The 18,445-nt window shown below is 45.4% G+C and overlaps 1 protein-coding gene across 7 annotated transcripts in view; it reads left to right on the forward strand.

Annotated features, from left to right (window-relative positions):
• LOC145360272 (pleckstrin homology domain-containing family G member 5-like) overlaps positions 1-18,445 on the forward strand; it is a 141,592-nt gene that overhangs the window by 107,692 nt on the left and 15,455 nt on the right. For all 7 annotated transcript variants that reach the window (XM_080215388.1, XM_080215390.1, XM_080215391.1 and 4 more), the window contains 5 exons: positions 7,224-7,387; positions 13,643-13,828; positions 15,005-15,172; positions 17,495-17,590; positions 18,201-18,251. In XM_080215388.1, coding sequence (XP_080071514.1) covers positions 7,224-7,387; positions 13,643-13,828; positions 15,005-15,172; positions 17,495-17,590; positions 18,201-18,251 — 665 coding nt within the window. The remainder of the gene's footprint in view (positions 1-7,223; positions 7,388-13,642; positions 13,829-15,004; positions 15,173-17,494; positions 17,591-18,200; positions 18,252-18,445) is intronic.

The following is an 18,445-nucleotide window of genomic DNA, read 5'->3' on the forward strand; positions in this document are numbered from 1 at the left end:
CTCGGTGTTTTCCCCCTGCTCGGTACTCGGTGTTTTTCCCCCGGCTCGGTACTCGGTGTTTTTCCCCCTGCTCGGTACTCGGTGTGTTTCCCCCTGCTCGGTACTCGGTGTTTTTCCCCCTGCTCGGTACTCGGTGTGTTTCCCCCTGCTCGGTACTCGGTGTTTTCCCCCTGCTCGGTACTCGGTGTTTTTCCCCCTGCTCGGTACTCGGTGTTTTTCCCCCTGCTCGGTACTCGGTGTGTTTCCCCTGCTCGGTACTCGGTGTGTTTCCCCTGCTCGGTACTCGGTGTGTTTCCCCTGCTCGGTACTCGGTGTTTTCCCCCCTGCTCGGTACTCGGTGTTTTCCCCCTGCTCGGTACTCGGTGTGTTTCCCCTGCTCGGTACTCGGTGTTTTTCCCCCTGCTCGGTACTCGGTGTTTTCCCCCCTGCTCGGTACTCGGTGTTTTTCTCCCACTCGGTGCTCGCTGCTGTCCCCCCCGCCCGCTGCTGTCCCCCCCGCCCGCTGCTGTCCCCCCCGCCCGCTGCTGTCCCCCCCGCCCGCTGCTGTCCCCCCCGCCCGCTGCTGTCCCCCCCGCCCGCTGCTGTCCCCCCCGCCCGCTGCTGTCCCCCCCGCCCGCTGCTGTCCCCCCCGCCCGCTGCTGTCCCCCCCGCCCGCTGCTGTCCCCCCCGCCCGCTGCTGTCCCCCCCGCCCGCTGCTGTCCCCCCCGCCCGCTGCTGTCCCCCCCGCCCGCTGCTGTCCCCCCCGCCCGCTGCTGTCCCCCCCGCCCGCTGCTGTCCCCCCGCCCCCTGCTCTCCCCTGCCTGCTGCTCCTTCCCCACCCGCTGCATTTGGCATCAGGGATAAATTATCCTGACACTGCCTGAAACGTGTGAGTATTGTGTTTTAGTCAAAGTCTAAATAAAAGGTACTCGTCAGAATGCCTCTCTTTGGACGAAGATACCCATTAGATTCCTCTTTCGAGAACTGGTAGAGCACCTTGGGTATTATTTCCAAGCAAATGAAATTGGGGAGGCAGCACAATGCAAAGCAATTCTCTTAAGTGACTGTGGAACTCAAACCTATAATCTTATTTGCAGTCTCCAAATGATTTAGTGAGATTATGGATTTAGAGATTCCAATTTAATTTGAGGACGAGAGCCCTAAACGACTCAATCGTGACTGTCATTGCTAAATTGAAGTAATTATTGGAATATTGTGATTTTGGAGCCACCCTAAACAACATGTTTTGGGATAGGTTAGTCTGTGGCATGCACAATGATGCCGTTCAACACAGATTGCTTGCAGAGGTCGGCTAAATTTTAAGCAAACAATGGAAATAGCATTGGCCATGGAAAGCATTGAAAAAATGCATAAGAGATGCAGAACTCACAGAATGGCGCCATTCATTAGTTAGGGCAAGAACCTGCAGCCAACCTTGGCACCAAAACCATGGAAGCATCTGAAGCAGGAAACAATTTCAGCCACCAACAAAACAAAAAGGTACAGAGTAGGCAGTCAGTCAGTCATTCTTGAAGTTGAATTTTACTGATGTGGAGATAACAACACTTCTGAATCAGAATCATGTCAGTTTAAGGAGGCTGAGTGTTTTAATTATCACAAAAGAGACATTTGATAAAACAGTGCCAAGTAATCGATCAACCAAGATGTTACAATTATACAATGTGGAAAAGCCTAGCACTAATGATTCTGGTATTTATTTTCTGTTTAATCTAAAAACCAGCAAGATAGACTCTATTATTCGAGTCCCAGTAAATGGGAAGCCCCCTAAGATGGAAGTGGGCACAGGGTCATCAGCCACTGTGATGGACGTGCATACATTTCTGTTACTAAGAGAGGGAGTCCAACTACTGACCATGAAGGTCACTTCTGCAAAGTTGAAGACTTATCTGGGAGAAGCAATAGAAATAAAAAGCAACACATTGGTACCTGTAAACTATGGACAACATGCTACCCAGCCCCTAGTGATAATAATGAAAGGTGAAGGACCAAGCCTTCTTGGTCATGAGACATGGTTAGTAAATTTGCAGATGACACCAAGATTGATGGCATAGTGGACAGTGAAGAAGGTTATCTCGGATTCCAATGGGATTTTGATCAATTGGGCCAGTGGGCTGATAAATGGCAGATGGAGTTTAATTTAGATAAATGAGAGGTGATGCATTCTGGTACATCGAACCAGGGCAGGACTTACTCAGTTAATGGTAGGGTGCTGGGGAGAGAATAAAGAGATCTAGCAGTACAGGTTCATAGCTCCTTGAAAGTGGAGACACAGGTGGAAAGAGTTGTGAAGAAGGCGTATGGCATCCTTCGTTTCATTGGTCAGAACATAAAATATTGGAGTTGGGACATCTTGTTGAAGTTGTGTAAGACATTGGTAAGGCCACATTTGGGGAATACAGTGTACAGTTCTGGTCACCCTATGATAGAAAGAGTATTATTAAACTAGAAAGAGTGCAGAAAATATTTACTAGGATGCTGTTGGGACTTGATGGTTTGAATTATAAGGAGAGGCTGGATAGACTGGGACTTTTTTTCTCTGGACCATAGGAGGCTTGGGGGTGATCTTATCGAGGTCTGTATGATAATGAGGGGCATAGATAAGCAGATAGTCAACATCTTTTCCCAAAGGTAGGAGAGACTAAAACTAGAGGGCATTGGTTTAAGGTAAGAAGGGAGAGATACAAAAGAGTCCAGAGGGGCAATTTTTTCACACAGAGGATGGTGAGTGTCTGGAACAAGCTGCCAGAGATAGTAGTAGAAGCGGGTTCAATTTTATCTTTTACAAAACATTTAGATAGTTATATGTGTAAGATTGGTTTAGAGGGATATGGGCCAAATGCGGACAATTGGGATCAGTTTAATGGTAAAAAGTAGGCAGCATGGATAAGTTGGGCCAAAGAGCCTGTTTCCATGCTGTAAACTTCTATGACACTATGGCAACAGTGCAGTCTGCAACAAAGGTTGCCTGCTATAGCCCCATTGCATCCTTGGGAATGGCCTGTCCGGCCATTGGTGCAAATCCATATTCATTATGTTGTTCCATTCCTGGGCACAATGTTTTTCTCTTGGTTGATGCATGCTCTAAATGAATGGACATTTTTGAGGTGAAGTCACCTACACTGCATACCACCATTGAAAGATTATACCAATGCTTTTCAATTCACGGATTACTTGAAGTCATGGTGTCAAACAATTGAACCGTATTCACAAGCGCTGAGTTTCAAACATCACTCGTCTCAACAGTATTAAACACACATTAGAACTGTGTCTTACCACCCAGCATCAAATAGACTAGTTAAGACAGCCAACCAAACTTGCGAGTCTGGTTGAAATAAACTGTCAGGAGGAACCTTGGAGACCAAAATCTCACGATCCCTCCTTGGCTATTGTACCATTCCTTGGAACAACAGGAGTTCCATTAGCAGAACTGCTAATTAGAGCGAGACTGAAGCTTGTGTTTTAAAATTTGCCAGGGAAGATAAAAGCTAGCCATAGTAATTAGAAAGTAAGCCATGACTCACATAGTACAAGATCATTTATGGTAAATTAAGCCATATGGGAGAAAATTTTGTCATGGTTCAAATTGGATCTCTGGAATCATTGCCTCTAAGACCAGACGCCTTTCACACCAAGTGGATATGGAAGGTGAGAAATACTTGGACCACTTGAAGAGTAGAGAGATGGTGCAGCAATCAGTGTTGCCATCAAGAAATATTTTTGAAACTGTATGCACCAAAGTACCTACTTGGCCTGTTATAGGCATAACCGATGTCTCCATGGAAGCAAGTAGTAAAGAATCGCCTGGGCCAGAAGAGGTCCCGATTACTGCCGTTCCCACTAACGTCGATCCTGTGGAAGCATCTCAGACAACAGAATTATGCTGCTCTACAAAAAACAGAAAACCCCTCAAAAACTCGACTTATTATTGTCCAACTCATATACATAATGTTTAGTTAGTATTTAGGATGGAGTGGATTAGTTATTAAAGTTTGTATAAAGGAGTTAAAGAGCAAGGGATGTGATGGCTGCTCCCTAAGGGAAACTCAGCAGAGTAAGGGTCACCTAGCTTGGATGACCTAGAGTCTGGAATCAACCCATGGTGAGAAAGGCTCCTAGACAGAGGCATAGACATTTTGGGAGCAAGCTACAGCCCACGTGGCCTGCACAATTCATAGTAATAAAAATTTTTGTGGTCGCTAATGAAGTCTGTGAGAGTGCATCTATACCCCAGCAGAGTTTCCCAGGTGGGGGCTCCTCATCGTTCCAATGCCCTATGCCTAGGCACGGTGTATTTCACTATAAATACGTCCCTGGTCCTCAGCCCATTGAGGAAATTACTTGTTCTGAGATTTTGGATAACTTCAAACTCACTCCTCATTCTTGTCATCGAGTGTGTGTCAGAGTATGATTGCAATCGAGAGTGTGATTTCTTTTGAGAGTGTGATTGTTGTACTGGAATCTGACTGTTATCAAGCATATACCAGAGTTGATTGTTATCAAAAGTGTGATTGTTATCAGGCCTGTGCCAGACTTGACAGCAATCGCACACTAGTACAAACTCACTTTGTTACATGCTTGAGAGCAATTACACTGTTGATAGCATGTACCAGAGTGTTATTGTTATGTGACAATGGTACTCTGGTACATGCTCATTAACAATCACACTCTTGACAACAATCATACTCTGGTACATGCTTGATAACAGTCACACTTTTGATAGCATTGATCCAGGCAAGTGGAGAGTATTCCATCACATTGCTGACTTGAAACTTGTAGGTGGTATACAAACAATGGGTCAGGAGGATTTTTCACTCTCTGCAGAATTTCCAGCCTCTGACCTACATTTTTAGCCACAGCATTTCTATAGCCTTTCCAGTTATTTTCCGGTCAATAGTAACCCCCAGGATGTTGATAGTGGGGATTCACCAATGGTAATGCCAGTGCATGTCAGGGGGAGATAAAGTCGTAGAGGTTTACAGCATTGGAACAGGCCCTTCAGCCCAACTTGTCTGTGCCGCTTTTTTTTAAACCCTTAAGCTAATACGAATTGCCCACATTTGGCTCCCTCTATACCCATCTTACCTATGTAACTGTCTAAATGCTTTTTAAAAGACAAATTTGTATTCGCCTCTATAGCTTGTTCCAGACAAGTTATGGAGTATAACATTAGCAAATGTGAGGTTATCCACTTTGGTAGAAATAATAGTAGGAAGGAATATTATTTAAAGGGTGAAAAGCTGCAGCATGCTACGGTGCAGAGGGACCTGGGGTCCTTGTGCACGAATCGCAAAAACTCAGTCTGCAGGTGCAGCAGGTGATCAAGAAGGCGAATGGGATGTTGGCCTTTATAGCGAGGGGGATAGAATATAAAAGCAGGGAGGTCTTGCTGCAACTGTACAGGGCACTGGTGAGGCCACAACTGGAGAACTGTGTGCAGTTTTGGTCCCCTTATTTGCGTAAGGATATATTGGTCTTGGAGGGAGTGCAAAGAAGGTTCACCAGGCTGATACCGGAGATGAGGGAGATAGCTTATGAGGAGAGATTAAATAGATTGGGCCTGTACTCATTGGAGTTTGGAAGGCTGAGGGGGGATCTTATAGAGACCTACAAGACAGTGAAGGAGGCTAGATAGGGTAGAGGTAGAGAGATTCTTTCTGCTTAGAAAGGAAAACAGAACTAGAGGGCACAGCCTCAAAATAAGGGGGTGAGCAGTTTAGAATGGAGTTGAGGAGGAACTTCTTCACCCAAAGGGTGGTGAATCTCTGGAATTCTTTGCCCATTGAAGTGGTGGAGGCTACCTCGTTAAATATATTTAAGTCATGGGTGGATAGATTTCTGATAGACAAGGGAATTAAGGGTTATGGGGAGAAAGCGGGAAAGTGGAACTGATCCACTGCAAATCAGCCATGATCTTATTGAATGGTGGGGCAGGTTCGCAGGGCTAGATGGCCTACTCCTCCTCCTATTTCTTATGTTCTTATGACACTCACCACCCTCTGTGTGAAACAATTGGCCCACTGAACACTTTTGTAACTCTCCCCTCTCACCTTAAACCTATGCCCTCTAGCTTTAGACTCTCCTACCATTAGGAAAAGATATTGACTATCTAGCTGGTGTGTACCCTCATTATTTTATAGACTTCCATAAGATCACCCCTCAGCCTTCTACGCTCCAGAGAAAAAACTCCCAGTCTACCCAGCCTCTCCTTATAACTCAAGTCATAGTAGCATCCTAGTAAATCTCTTCTGTGCTCTTTCTAGTTTAATAATATCCTTTCTATAATAGGGTGACCAGAACTGTACACAGTATTCCAAGTGTGGCTTTACCAATGTCTTGTACAACTTCAACAAGACGCCCCAACTCCTGTATTCAATGTTCTGACCGAGAAAACCAAGCATGTTGAATGCTTTCTTCACCACCCTGACAACCTGTGACTCCACTTTCAAGGAGCTATGAACATGTACTCCTAGATCTCTTTGTTCTGTAATTCTCCCCAGCACCCTATCATTGACTGACTAAGTCCTGCCCTGGTTCGCTCTACTAAACTGCACCACCTCGCATTTATCTAAATTAAAATCCATCAGCCATTCATCAGCCCACTGGTCCAATTGATCAAGTTCCCATTGCAATCAGAGATAATGTTCTTCACTGTCCACTATGCCACCAATCTTGGTGTCATCTGCAAACTTATTAACCATGCCTGCTAGATTCTCATTCAAATCATTAATATAAATGACAAGTAACAGTGAGCCCAGCACTGATCCCTGAGACACACCGCTGGTCATGATATGTTTAGATTTTCTTTTGTTGGGGATGGTCATTGACTGGCATTTGCGTGGTATGAAGGTAATGAGTTTAATTGGTGCCAAATATGTATCAAAGTTTAATTAGTGCCTTGCTCAGGAATATGATTAATGACTGAGAGCTTGGGATCTCACAGGGGCATTTTAGTGTGACTGCAGTGGTAACTGATGTGAAATGGCAGAGAATCAGATTGTGCCATGCCCCAGTTAGCATTTCCATCAGTCACTTACCCCAGGGGTATCCAGAAGCAAAAGCTTTGATTTGCAGTTAGAAAGAGAGTGCATCCTCTGGGGTCAGTCAGGAAATCGAAAGACAGCAGTATTGAACACTGCTCTGATCTGCATATGGGTTTAATGTAGGGAGAGGGAACGTTCTTCCTGGCTCTATCTCTAATCACATTCTCTGTTCTCACTCTGCAGCAAAACCCAGCAGTGAGCTGAAGGTGGAACAGACTGTTAAGGAGATCAAATCTTTGAGCTTACCCATCATGCGGCCTTCAACAGTCAATCCCCCATTCATCTGCACCCCAACAATGGACAAAACCGAGCAAACTTTGCCGGGACGAGACAACATGGACATAGGGGTAAGATACTCTGTCTCTTCAAGTATTGCTACACGTTCTTAGATAGTCACCAAACATTGAAATAACAAAGGCTCAAATGTGACCCAAGTGGAAGGACCGCAATTGACATCTGTTCAAGATGGGATGAGTTAGCCAAGCTCATCCAGGTTCAGTGATCTTGCCAGACTCGGTACTGTGCTCTGTGCCAAGTGTCGAGGGCACTATAACTGGGGGTATCATTCCCTGAGATCAGCGTGGGTCTAAAGTTATTAAATCCCTCTTTGTTTCTTCAAGGGGCCTGGTCATTCCACACAAGCCAGATTGGAGATGAATGTTCAGGTTGTTAAACAAGTTGATTATTCATAGTCTGTAATATGTATAGCCTCTGAGTGCTCCAGTCACTATGGTTTTGAATTCTGGCTGTTCTCATCAAATGGGAGAGCCTGCAGACTTTTTGTCATTCTTTGCTTTCACTCATATCTCTCTTCTCCCTTCACATTCCCGTCCTCCTCACCCCTCTCCAGCTGCTGAAATCCCCCTCCATTCTCTAACTTTAATACACTACAACAATAGTGATATCCTTTGATCCCTGGTTTCTCTGAGATGGTGTTAGTGGGCCTTCTTTTCTTCCTCATGGTGTGGTACAACTGTGTGGTTTGCCCACTTCAGAGAGTGATTGAATGTAAACTACAGTGGTATAGTCTGGAGTCACATCCAGACCAGACTGGGTAATGATAGCTAGTTTCCCTTCCGATAGGACATTAGTGAACTAATTGGATTTTTATGACAGTCTGACAGCTTATTGGTCACTTTTTCTAATACCACTTCTTTAAAACTTAATTAAAATTCTTAGACTGCCTTGGTGAAATTTGAATTTATGTTCTCTGGATTTTTAGTTTTGTAACATAACAATAGCACTGACATACCTTCAAACCTTGATTCTGTCTCCACATCTGGTGCTGGATTGCAGACAAATTCATAGCCTGCGCATCAGCTGGGAATTTAGTTCCTTGAAGGTTTAAGTTGAACACAGCTAGTGACTGGAGTTGAAGGATTAGCTGGCACTTAAAGCGTTAACAGATGCCTAGGGAAAGCCCTGGGTGATTCCCTTGACAGAGAATTCCAGAAAGTATGCATCCAAGCTGCTCTTTGCTTCCTCATTACTTATTACTGACAAACCTGTCAGACAAATTGCAGCTCACTCACCAAACTGACCACACAGCGCAGGTCACCCAGTCAAGTGCGCGTACTAAGGAAGGGGAATGGCAATGCAGACCTGCTATATTTAGCTTGGATTCTCGAATGTGACGGGTGCCCAGCCTCAGTTTTTCTCTGACAGTAGTTACCCATATTTTGGCTTGCGTTGAGTCAGTGGCCTGTCACAGCTGACGCCTCCGGCCATCGGGCACTTGGAGGATCTGGTGTTATATGGATCTAGTGAGAACACAGGTTCAGCAATATGGTGCCAAGTGCAAGCCCATTAGCACACAGATGCTACCAACAGATTTGGAGGGGAATTGACTTGGCCCAATATACAATCTTGATTCCTCAGCCAAAGCAGGAGAGAGCAGCTAAGAAGATCAGGTAAAGCAAATACTGGCTGTTCTCCAGGGGGCACGGGTTAGGGTGGGGTGTGGGATACAAGAAGCTAAACAGTCCGTGTCCTGAGATGAGTGTGGGTAAGATGTTACCTGTCTGTACTGATTTATAAATCTAGTCACAGTCCCCAGTGAGAAGGTGGAAGCAGTTGTTATTGCTTCGTATAAATGCATGTTAGAGGGATACTTACAGAAAAAAAGCATTTTTGAATCTTATTTATGAGTAATTTGAGACATAACGTGATAAGTGCATAGCTTGCTCAGATGGGATAGATGATTTTGGACTTATGGCTACAATTGTGCATTTTCCACAAACCCACCAATCCCACATGCATGACAGTTGCAGGCTCAGCTATGGGTAAATTCACCTCTGACCATCTGCTGAATGCTCACAAGTCACTGTTCACAAAATCTTTAAGATTTTGTCCTGTAACTTTCCGATGGATTGCAATGATACAGCATTTGAAAATAACAATGATTAACCTTTGTTTCTCTGGGGTTTTCCCTGAGCTGGAAGTGCTCACATTGGACTTCCATTTAGCTCTGTCCTGGATTTAACCCTTGCAATACCACTGCCTAGTTAAGTCTGTTTTCTCTCCCTCTGTTCCGAGGGTGCAGACCCTTCACTGATGTATAGGACCTGGGCTGCAGGCTACAGCCAACCTTATCCGATATGGGGTCATGAGCTTCTTTGAGTTCAAGTGATCCTGATGCGCAGAACGATATTCAGAGGATAACTTCTTGCATTGCCTTCATACAGTGACCATTTCAGCAGCATAATGAACACAGTGTAATAAATATCGCCATAGTCAGAGGCCTTTGATCTGTACTAAACTTATTATGTTAATGTTTTCAGTATGGCTGTTTTCAGTTAGCCTTGTGTATTTAGTCAGCCCTCTCAGTTGCTGAGCTGATGCTCGATCATTGAGCTATCCTTCTGAGCTAACTTTTCTTATCACTAACCTAATCTGCTGTCCATTCCTGAGTTAACCCTCCCTCTATCACTGAATTAATCCCCTGTGTCTGCTGAGTTAACCTGCTCTGTCAGGGCTGATGAGACTGTTGAGGCTGGGAATGATGTGAGTTGTGATGCAGAATGAGGTTTTTGTTTGACAGTCTGAGAGGGCAATCCTGTTGATGAATTGACGACATTTGTCTGTTTATTGAGGTGAAATTCTCCTGCTGACTAGCTCCTCCCCCTCCTGATAAGAACCATTTGGCAGCAGTTAGGACAGAGCTGTCGACAGACACTTACTTCAACAGCTCCAGAGAGACCAGTATTTCTCCCTCTGATTGATTGCAGCAGGAACTGGGTTCTGGCAGGGAAGAAATCCCTTGTTTTGGGATTGTGAGGAACTGCTCTCTCCTGTATTACTGGCTTGGCTCCTCTCCCTCCTGCTGCTTTTGATTGCTCCTGCAAGCTTGGATCCAGGATGAAGGACTGCCTAGCTCCTGGGGGTGTCGAGCTGCTCAAAGTGTCTGTATGGTCGAACTGGGATTCAGTTGATATGGCCAGTAACCCCACTGTTGGTCCAGCAGGAATTGAGGTGAGGACTGAGGTGAAGGGCTGGGATGAATCGTCGAAAAGCTTTTGGAGGTGAGGGAATGCGAGGGGATATGAGGTCAGTATATCCCTGAAATGGACTGACTGCAGTAGAATTTTAACGACACAGAACAGCACAAATTTATGTCCTTGAAATACAAGAGACACTCAAAAGTTGGTGCCCAAGCTTCAAATCCATCCAAACTGGGTCTCAAATCATGGCAGGTGGTTGTGACTCCACTCAGAGCAGGAAAGTCAGCTTGGAATAGTATTGTCAGAGGGCCAGTGCCAGGGGTAATGGATCAGAAACAGGGTTCTGGGTAGTGGATCAGAAACAGGGTTTTGGGTAGTAGGAGCAGGAAGCAAGGGCACCCAGGCTTTGGGGCAGAGAAGGTACTGGCAGTCATTGAGATTCATAATTACACAATCACTCAGTGAGAATATGAGCCTCTATCCAGACTGATATCAGCTAATCCCAGAGCAGCAGAGAGTGGGATCCAGACTGTCTAGACTGAGAGAGTTAGTCAGTCGATGAGAAATTAATCAATGAATCACTGTTTTGTACACCAGGATCTCAGTAGCATGCCCATATTGATTAAATTAACAGAAACCAATTTACTTTCTTTGTTCATTGTCTCCCAGTGCAAATAAGGGCACTGATAACCTATCTGGCCTATTCCATTTGATTGTAAGCTATCTGATGGAGGACCAGGTAAAGCAGGGAGCTGGCAGGCCCCATTAAACAGTAATCACAGAATTAGAAAAAGAAAATGTTCAAAGAAGGTCCAATTTAGTAGGTTCCTCTGGTTGGTTCCCTGACGCTGCTGATCTTCTCTGTACAAAGTATTTATTACCGGCTTGACATTAATGTTCATAGGAGCTCCCTGTGCATAAATTGGCTGCCATTTTTCCTATGCTACAATACTGACTATATTTCAAAAATATTTCATTGGCTATAAAATGCTTTGCTATATCCTCAGGTCATGAAAAGCATTATATAAAAACAATTCTTGCTTTTCCTTTTTAAAGCTACTAATATTCACACGCTGCCCCCTCTTTGTCAGACTCTAGCCACTTGTGTCACTCATATTCAGACCCTGCCTACTCATTGTGCAGACTACACTCTTGTCACTCATACTCAGAACACGTTCACTTAATTTTATTTCCGTCCATTTCCTGGAGTAAGGATCAGGACTGAAATCCTAGGCTGATTTCCCTCCCTATCTCAGGACACAAGGGCAGTTGAAACACCAATAACAGCTCCTGCTGTGCTTGCTTGCTAAATATGGACTGGGGCTACAGGGATAGGGAGAGGGAAGGGAATGGTGGACTTTCCAGCTTGTACCAAACAGGAAGATCTGTGTTTAATTTGATCCTAATCAGATCTTCTGCCAGGAACAAAACAAACTGCTTCACATGCAATGAATTACTTTGATGTATAGTCACTTACATTTTTATGTGTTTGTTGCAATACCAGATCAGGGCAATAATTAGTATGGAGTCAGTGAGGGTACTGGCTTTCACTAGGGTTCAGGTCGCTCTCTTCTCTTGAAGGTGCTGACTCTCACTGGTGTATAGGTCTTCCTCCTCTCCTGAAGGTGCTGACTCTCACTGGGGTTCAGTCCCTCTCCTGAAGGTGCTGACTCTCACTGGGGTTCAGTCCCTCTCCTGAAGGTGCTGACTCTCACTGGGGTTCAGCTCCTCTCCTGAAGGTGCTGACTCTCACTGGGGTTCAGTCCCTCTCCTGAAGGTGCTGACTCTCACTGGGGTTCAGCTCCTGTCCTGAAGGTGCTGACTCTCACTGGGGTTCAGTCCCTCTCCTGAAGGTGCTGACTCTCACTGGGGTTCAGTCCCTCTCCTGAAGGTGCTGACTCTCACTGGGGTTCAGTCCCTCTCCTGAAGGTGCTGACTCTCACTGGGGTTCAGTCCCTCTCCTGAAGATGCTGACTCTCACTGGGGTTCAGTCCCTCTCCTGAAGGTGCTGACTCTCACTGGGGTTCAGTCCCTCTCCTGAAGGTGCTGACTCTCACTGGGGTTCAGTCCCTCTCCTGAAGGTGCTGACTCTCACTGGGGTTCAGTCCCTCTCCTGAAGGTGCTGACTCTCACTGGGGTTCAGTCCCTCTCCTGAAGGTGCTGACTCTCACTGGGGTTCAGCTCCTCTCCTGAAGGTGCTGACTCTCACTGGGGTTCAGTCCCTCTCCTGAAGGTGCTGACTCTCACTGGGTTCAGCTCCTCTCCTGAAGGTGCTGACTCTCACTGGGGTTCAGCTCCTCTCCTGAAGGTGCTGACTCTCACTGGGGTTCAGTCCCTCTCCTGAAGGTGCTGACTCTCACTGGGGTTCAGTCCCTCTCCTGAACGTGCTGACTCTCACTGGGGTTCAGCTCCTCTCCTGAAGGTGCTGACTCTCACTGGGGTTCAGTCCCTCTCCTGAACGTGCTGACTCTCACTGGGGTTCAGCTCCTCTCCTGAAGGTGCTGACTCTCACTGGGGTTCAGTCCCTCTCCTGAAGGTGCTGACTCTCACTGGGGTTCAGTCCCTCTCCTGAAGGTGCTGACTCTCACTGGGGTTCAGTCCCTCTCCTGAAGGTGCTGACTCTCACTGGGGTTCAGTCCCTCTCCTGAAGGTGCTGACTCTCACTGGGGTTCAGCTCCCTTCCCCTCTTGAAGGTGCTGACTCACTGGGTTGGCTGTTGTTTGTTTTTTTCTCATATTCTGAGCATTTGGGGTGAAGTTTACTAACGGATTTGATTTTTAAACAGACCAGTTGGAACTATCTGCTTTTGTGAGATTAGCAAGAGGCCTTTGGATTTGTTCAGTACCAGAGGTCATCACTCCTTGTCACATGCTGCACTGATATTTATGTAATGCTGCATAGTCAGCTGCTGCAACTGAGCTGAACCATGCTGCAGGTCCAATTAATCTGTAGCATTGACTGTCTGTCATTTATGTTTCTGCCATGTGAAGGGAAGGGATTCCATTCTCACATCACCTTGTGCTGTACTGTACAATCGCCTAATCCCACTTAACACCACCCCAGCCTGCCAGCCTCCAACTCCCTCCCTCCACCTTTTCCTTCTCTCTTCCCCTGTTCATTATTCTTGTCTCTCACTCATTTTGCCCGTTTTGTGTTTTTCAGGTGGTGAACAGGCGGAGGAAGAATATGATGGAGTTCCTGGGGGAATCCACTCTCCCGTTGCCAGATTCCTTCTCCCCACTCAGCTCCTCCTTGCCCAGCGGAGGTGCAGACAACTGGAAAAATCGAGCTGCCAGCCGCTTCAGTGGGTTATTTGGCTCTGGCGCCAGCACAGGATCCTTTGGCCGGGTGGGTGCTGACCCCCCTGGTCTAACTCAGCTTTATTAATGGCTTCAGAAGCAGTTACCCACAGAGGGATTGGATGATGTGGGGCAGAGTGCAATGGGCATGGGTGTGAAAATCACCTCTGGTGGGTGCTATGTGGTGTGTGGCGTGGTTGGGGATAAGGTTAGTGTGCGTGAGAGCCTTTGTTGGGAGGTGGCCTCAGTACCTATGGCTCCATATTCACCATAAGGCAAGGGCTGCAGTCAGCAATAAATGGTCGATGAGGTGCAAGCTGTATGAGAAGTTAAAAGGGGACAGGCGCAGTCTCTCGGGGCTGTTCTGGAACTTGCTATCCTCTCATCGCCTGTTTCGGGCCGGTTACAGTGAGTGAACTGCAGCTGTCTGAATAGATGCCAGTATGATTGATCAGGGATCGGAGGAGGGTTGGATTCCATTCTCTGTTATGCAGTTTCTGTGGTTTGTGCAGCTCCAGGTGGGATGTAGAGCAGAGGGAGAAATATAATGAACCCATGATACATGGGTAGTAGTGACAAACAGTTGCACACTTCTCACATGGTGGGTGGTTGGGATGGGGGGAAATGCACAATAAATCCACTGAGAAGAGCAAAATAGACCACCCAGTCATCCTGAAGAGGGGGCGATGCCTGCATGGGGTAAGAGTGGCAGCATCTGTAGTCTTGTTATTTAGTGTTGTTGTGGATATCTCGGGTGGCTTTTATTCCCTGACCTGGAATTAAAAGAACCCCAGGAATCAAAGCATCATTAAGAGCTCGTGCTGTGGCCTAGCTTTTCTGGCCAGTGAGAGGCTGAACCTCACAAATCAGCAGAGCTTCAATGTCCAGCACCTTCTCCCTGCTCAGTTAGTTGATACAAAAATGAGTTTGATGATCTCTTGGTTAGACAGAGAGGAAACCAGCCAGTGTTCCTGCCCCTGATGACTGTCCAGTGACCTCTAATTATTGTGTATTTCTGTGTAGGAACAAGTTACATATCAACAGTGATGCCTCGCATGGTCAACCTGCCCACTGGTGCTCACTATCTAGCTTAAAGGGCCACTGGCACGCATGAACCCAAATATCAGCACAACTCAGCATTTTCAGGACAAGGGGAGAGTAGGAAGTCTGTGCCACAGACTTGACCAAGATCCTGATTGCTTATCCTGTCTGTCTGTCTCTGCAGGAAATGGATAAAACGGACCAACTGCAGAGCAAGCTTCATACATACAGCATGTTCGGACTACCCAAACTGCCAGCACAGCTACGATTCGACCAGGATTCCTGGGAAGAGGAGGAGGAGACCAGCCTGTACCTTGAGGGATCTTGGCAGGAGATTATCGAGGCTCCTGAGGTGACTGGATTAGCCAGGACTGAAGCTAGGTTCCTTAGGATGCTGTTGAGTTAACATTAAATCAAACTCAGAGATGCTGACATTGAGAGTAACAGCCCAACTCTGCACACCACTAAAATTGCTCCAGGCATCCTCTGATATCTCTTCCCAGTGACCATTCTTCCTGTCTGAGCCCAGTGAATGTTATCAGGATATTCAGCTTGGAGGGCATCACAGTACTTCCTGATTCTGGTCTCATCCAATACCCGCACTTTCTAATATAAAGTTTATTTATTAGTGTCACAAGTAGGCTTACATTAACACTGCAATAAAGTTACTTTGAAAATCCCCTATTCGCCACACTCAGTTTAAACTTAAAATTTACATCTTGTAAAATTACACTTAACTCATCGGTTGTACAAGTCTCAAGTATCATTTGAAATATTATTCAAATTCAAAGGTATCACAATGCAGTCTACTTTTTTATACAGTGTATTTACAAGCACAATGGATGTCTTATTCCACTGTTTCCGTTTGTTACTTAGGCACAAATGTCCAAATGCTTATTTTCAGGTGCCCATTTTTAAAGAAACAGATATATGATAAGTGCTGATAATGGAGTATCAGGTTATATCTGTGCATTTATTCTGAGGGAGAATTTAGCACAGGCAATGTACCTAACCAGCACACCTATCAGACCAGGTAAGGTCATTGGAAGGTATCTGGCAGCAGGAATCCTGACTAATAAAGAGGCAATGAAGCCTGATTACAAACTGTGCCCATAGAATGTGTGCCAACAATGATTGGGTGAATTCTGCCACACTCTCACTGTTCACTCAATTGAATAGCCTTTAAAGGGAAATTAAATGATGACAAACAGCTTAAAAATAATTTTTGAACGTGCATTTAATAATTTATTCAGTCGTTAGGAACTCCCCTGGACTTCTTTGTTGTAAATAATTCAATAACAAAATTATATTTTCTACTGTTTTTGCTTCACTGTGAATTTTTAGTAATATCATTCGATTGTTTGGGTCTTTGAATTGAAAGTTTATTGTGAAAAGGAGCTGTTGTGACATTTCCTTGTAACCCACTTACTTCTTGTTGGACCCATACTGTCAGATTTGAGTCTCACCAGAGATCTGTCAGATCTGAGCGAAATTAAAATTGCCTCCTCATTAAATCACACCACCTTTCTAAATCCTAATTTTCCTCAGTCATGTGGTGAATGACCCGTGGAGAAGACAACCTGATGCTGAGCTTAGTAACACTGAATCTCTTAGCCCACTATCATGATCTCTTCCTTAATTTGTGTTGTTCATAGGAGAGATGCTGGTACTATAAAACATGTGAGGGAAGTGAGGGTATGAGGGTAATAAAAACACTAAATTCTGGCAACACTGAGTAGATCAGACAGGACATGTGTAGAGAAACAAAGTTAATGTTTAATCAATGGTCTTCCATCAGAGCTGGTAAGGTAAGGGATGTTACAGGTCTTAAGCAAGTGGAGAGACAGAGAAGAGGGGAAGGCACAAATGAACAGAAAAAAAGGTCTGTGGTAGGGTGGAGGCAGGGGAAATTAAATAATAAAAGGGGTGATGATGGGAAGCAAATGTGGGTGGAACAAGTAAAGAAAGAAAAAAATAGGTCTAGAGGAAGCATAAAAGATAATGACAGAATCATTACCAGGAACTGTTCTCTGAGATAATCGGAACAGAGATTATGATCTGAAATTTTGATCGTCTTGAGTTCAGTAGGGTCTAAAATGAATTCAAAGATGAAATGCTGTTTCACAAGCAAGGATATGGAAGAGTATTTGGGTATTGCAGAAGCCTATAAATGCACAAACTCAGCTATAGTGAGGAAAGTGGGTTTACAGGAATATTTATTGAAGAAGTCCAGGAATTTTGGTGGTATTAATGGACATGCCCAAATTGGTGGTGGTATTTATTGAGGAGCCTGGGTGTGTGTATGTGGGGATATTTATTTGAGGGATTCTGGGGATCTGGCGTATTTACAGTGGGGGGGTGGGGGGGAGGTGCAGTGGGGTGGGTAGAACCTGGGTATGCAGGAGTATTAAGGGGGGAATGCCTGGTTAAAGATCTATTCATGGGGATAGTCCTGGAATCCCCACGTTAATAACTCCCATATCCATATATTGGGTTCCCCCAATATATATGCACAGACCCAGGCACCTCCATTAATATTCCCACATGTATAGGGAGTGCAAGTAGATGGGTGTTACTCGGGAAAATTTGAGTATGTGGGATATTTGCTGGCAGAAGCCCAATTACTTGAGTACCATGATCTCACCACCTGCCTTTGTGTCCTTCTCCCCAATAGAAGTTGACCCGGAAGCAGTGTCATCAACAGGAAGCCCTCTGGGAGTTGCTAAATACAGAAGTTGCCTATATCAAGAAGCTCCGTGTTATCACAGATGTGAGTCTTTGCCCTGTCATCAACTCGTGTTGTTACCTGGGTAAAGTTTTCAGTGTCTCACGACTTTGGAGTGATGTGAAATTGCCTGATCCTGTGGGAGCTCTCAGTCAGCAGCTTGTCTATATTTTCCCACTCTAAATGGTACTGTCGTGTTCATATTTCTGATAGTGACTCGCCAGTGATGTGTTGATTGACCTCAGGAAGCCCCAAAAAGCTCTGAAATGTCAATAGGTGCTGTCATGGATCTGTGTGGATGAAACACTCACTTCACTCCCAGTACTTATCCTTCTTTGTACTTGATAGCAGAGAGGCTGAGGTCATCTGTATTTCTGAAGGTGCTGACTCTCACTGGGGTTCATGCCCCATCTCTTCTGAAGGTGCTGACTCTCACTGGGGTTCATGCCCCATCTCTTCTGAAGGTGCTGACTCTCACTGGGGTTCATGCCCCATCTCTTCTGAAGGTGCTGACTCTCACTGGCATTGACTGAATTCCCTAATCCATCAATAAGAATAACTCTTGCATGAGGTTTACTGCAAGCTTAGTCCTGGCCTGAATTGGGTTTCACTGTTGAGTCAGTTTGTTATTTACTTTGAGTCTTTTTTCTTGCAGCTCTTCCTGTGCTGTTTGGTGAACCTGCAGGAATCAGGCCTGCTGACTGAGGTAAGGCTGATCTTTTAGTAGTCACCATAACCAAGAATCTTGTTTACTTCATGTACAACAATGTGTGTGGAACAAGGAAGCCTCTGCAGGCTTCAGCCTCTCATACATGGGAAATTCAGCTACGAACCATGGCGTTTTGTCAATATTCCAGCACTGGTTATTGTCTGTACACATGCCCTGATGTTTGCCTTACC

This window comes from Carcharhinus amblyrhynchos, chromosome 30 (assembly GCF_965287045.1).
Source record: "Carcharhinus amblyrhynchos chromosome 30, sCarAmb.v2.hapA, whole genome shotgun sequence".
Classification (NCBI taxonomy): domain Eukaryota; kingdom Metazoa; phylum Chordata; class Chondrichthyes; order Carcharhiniformes; family Carcharhinidae; genus Carcharhinus; species Carcharhinus amblyrhynchos.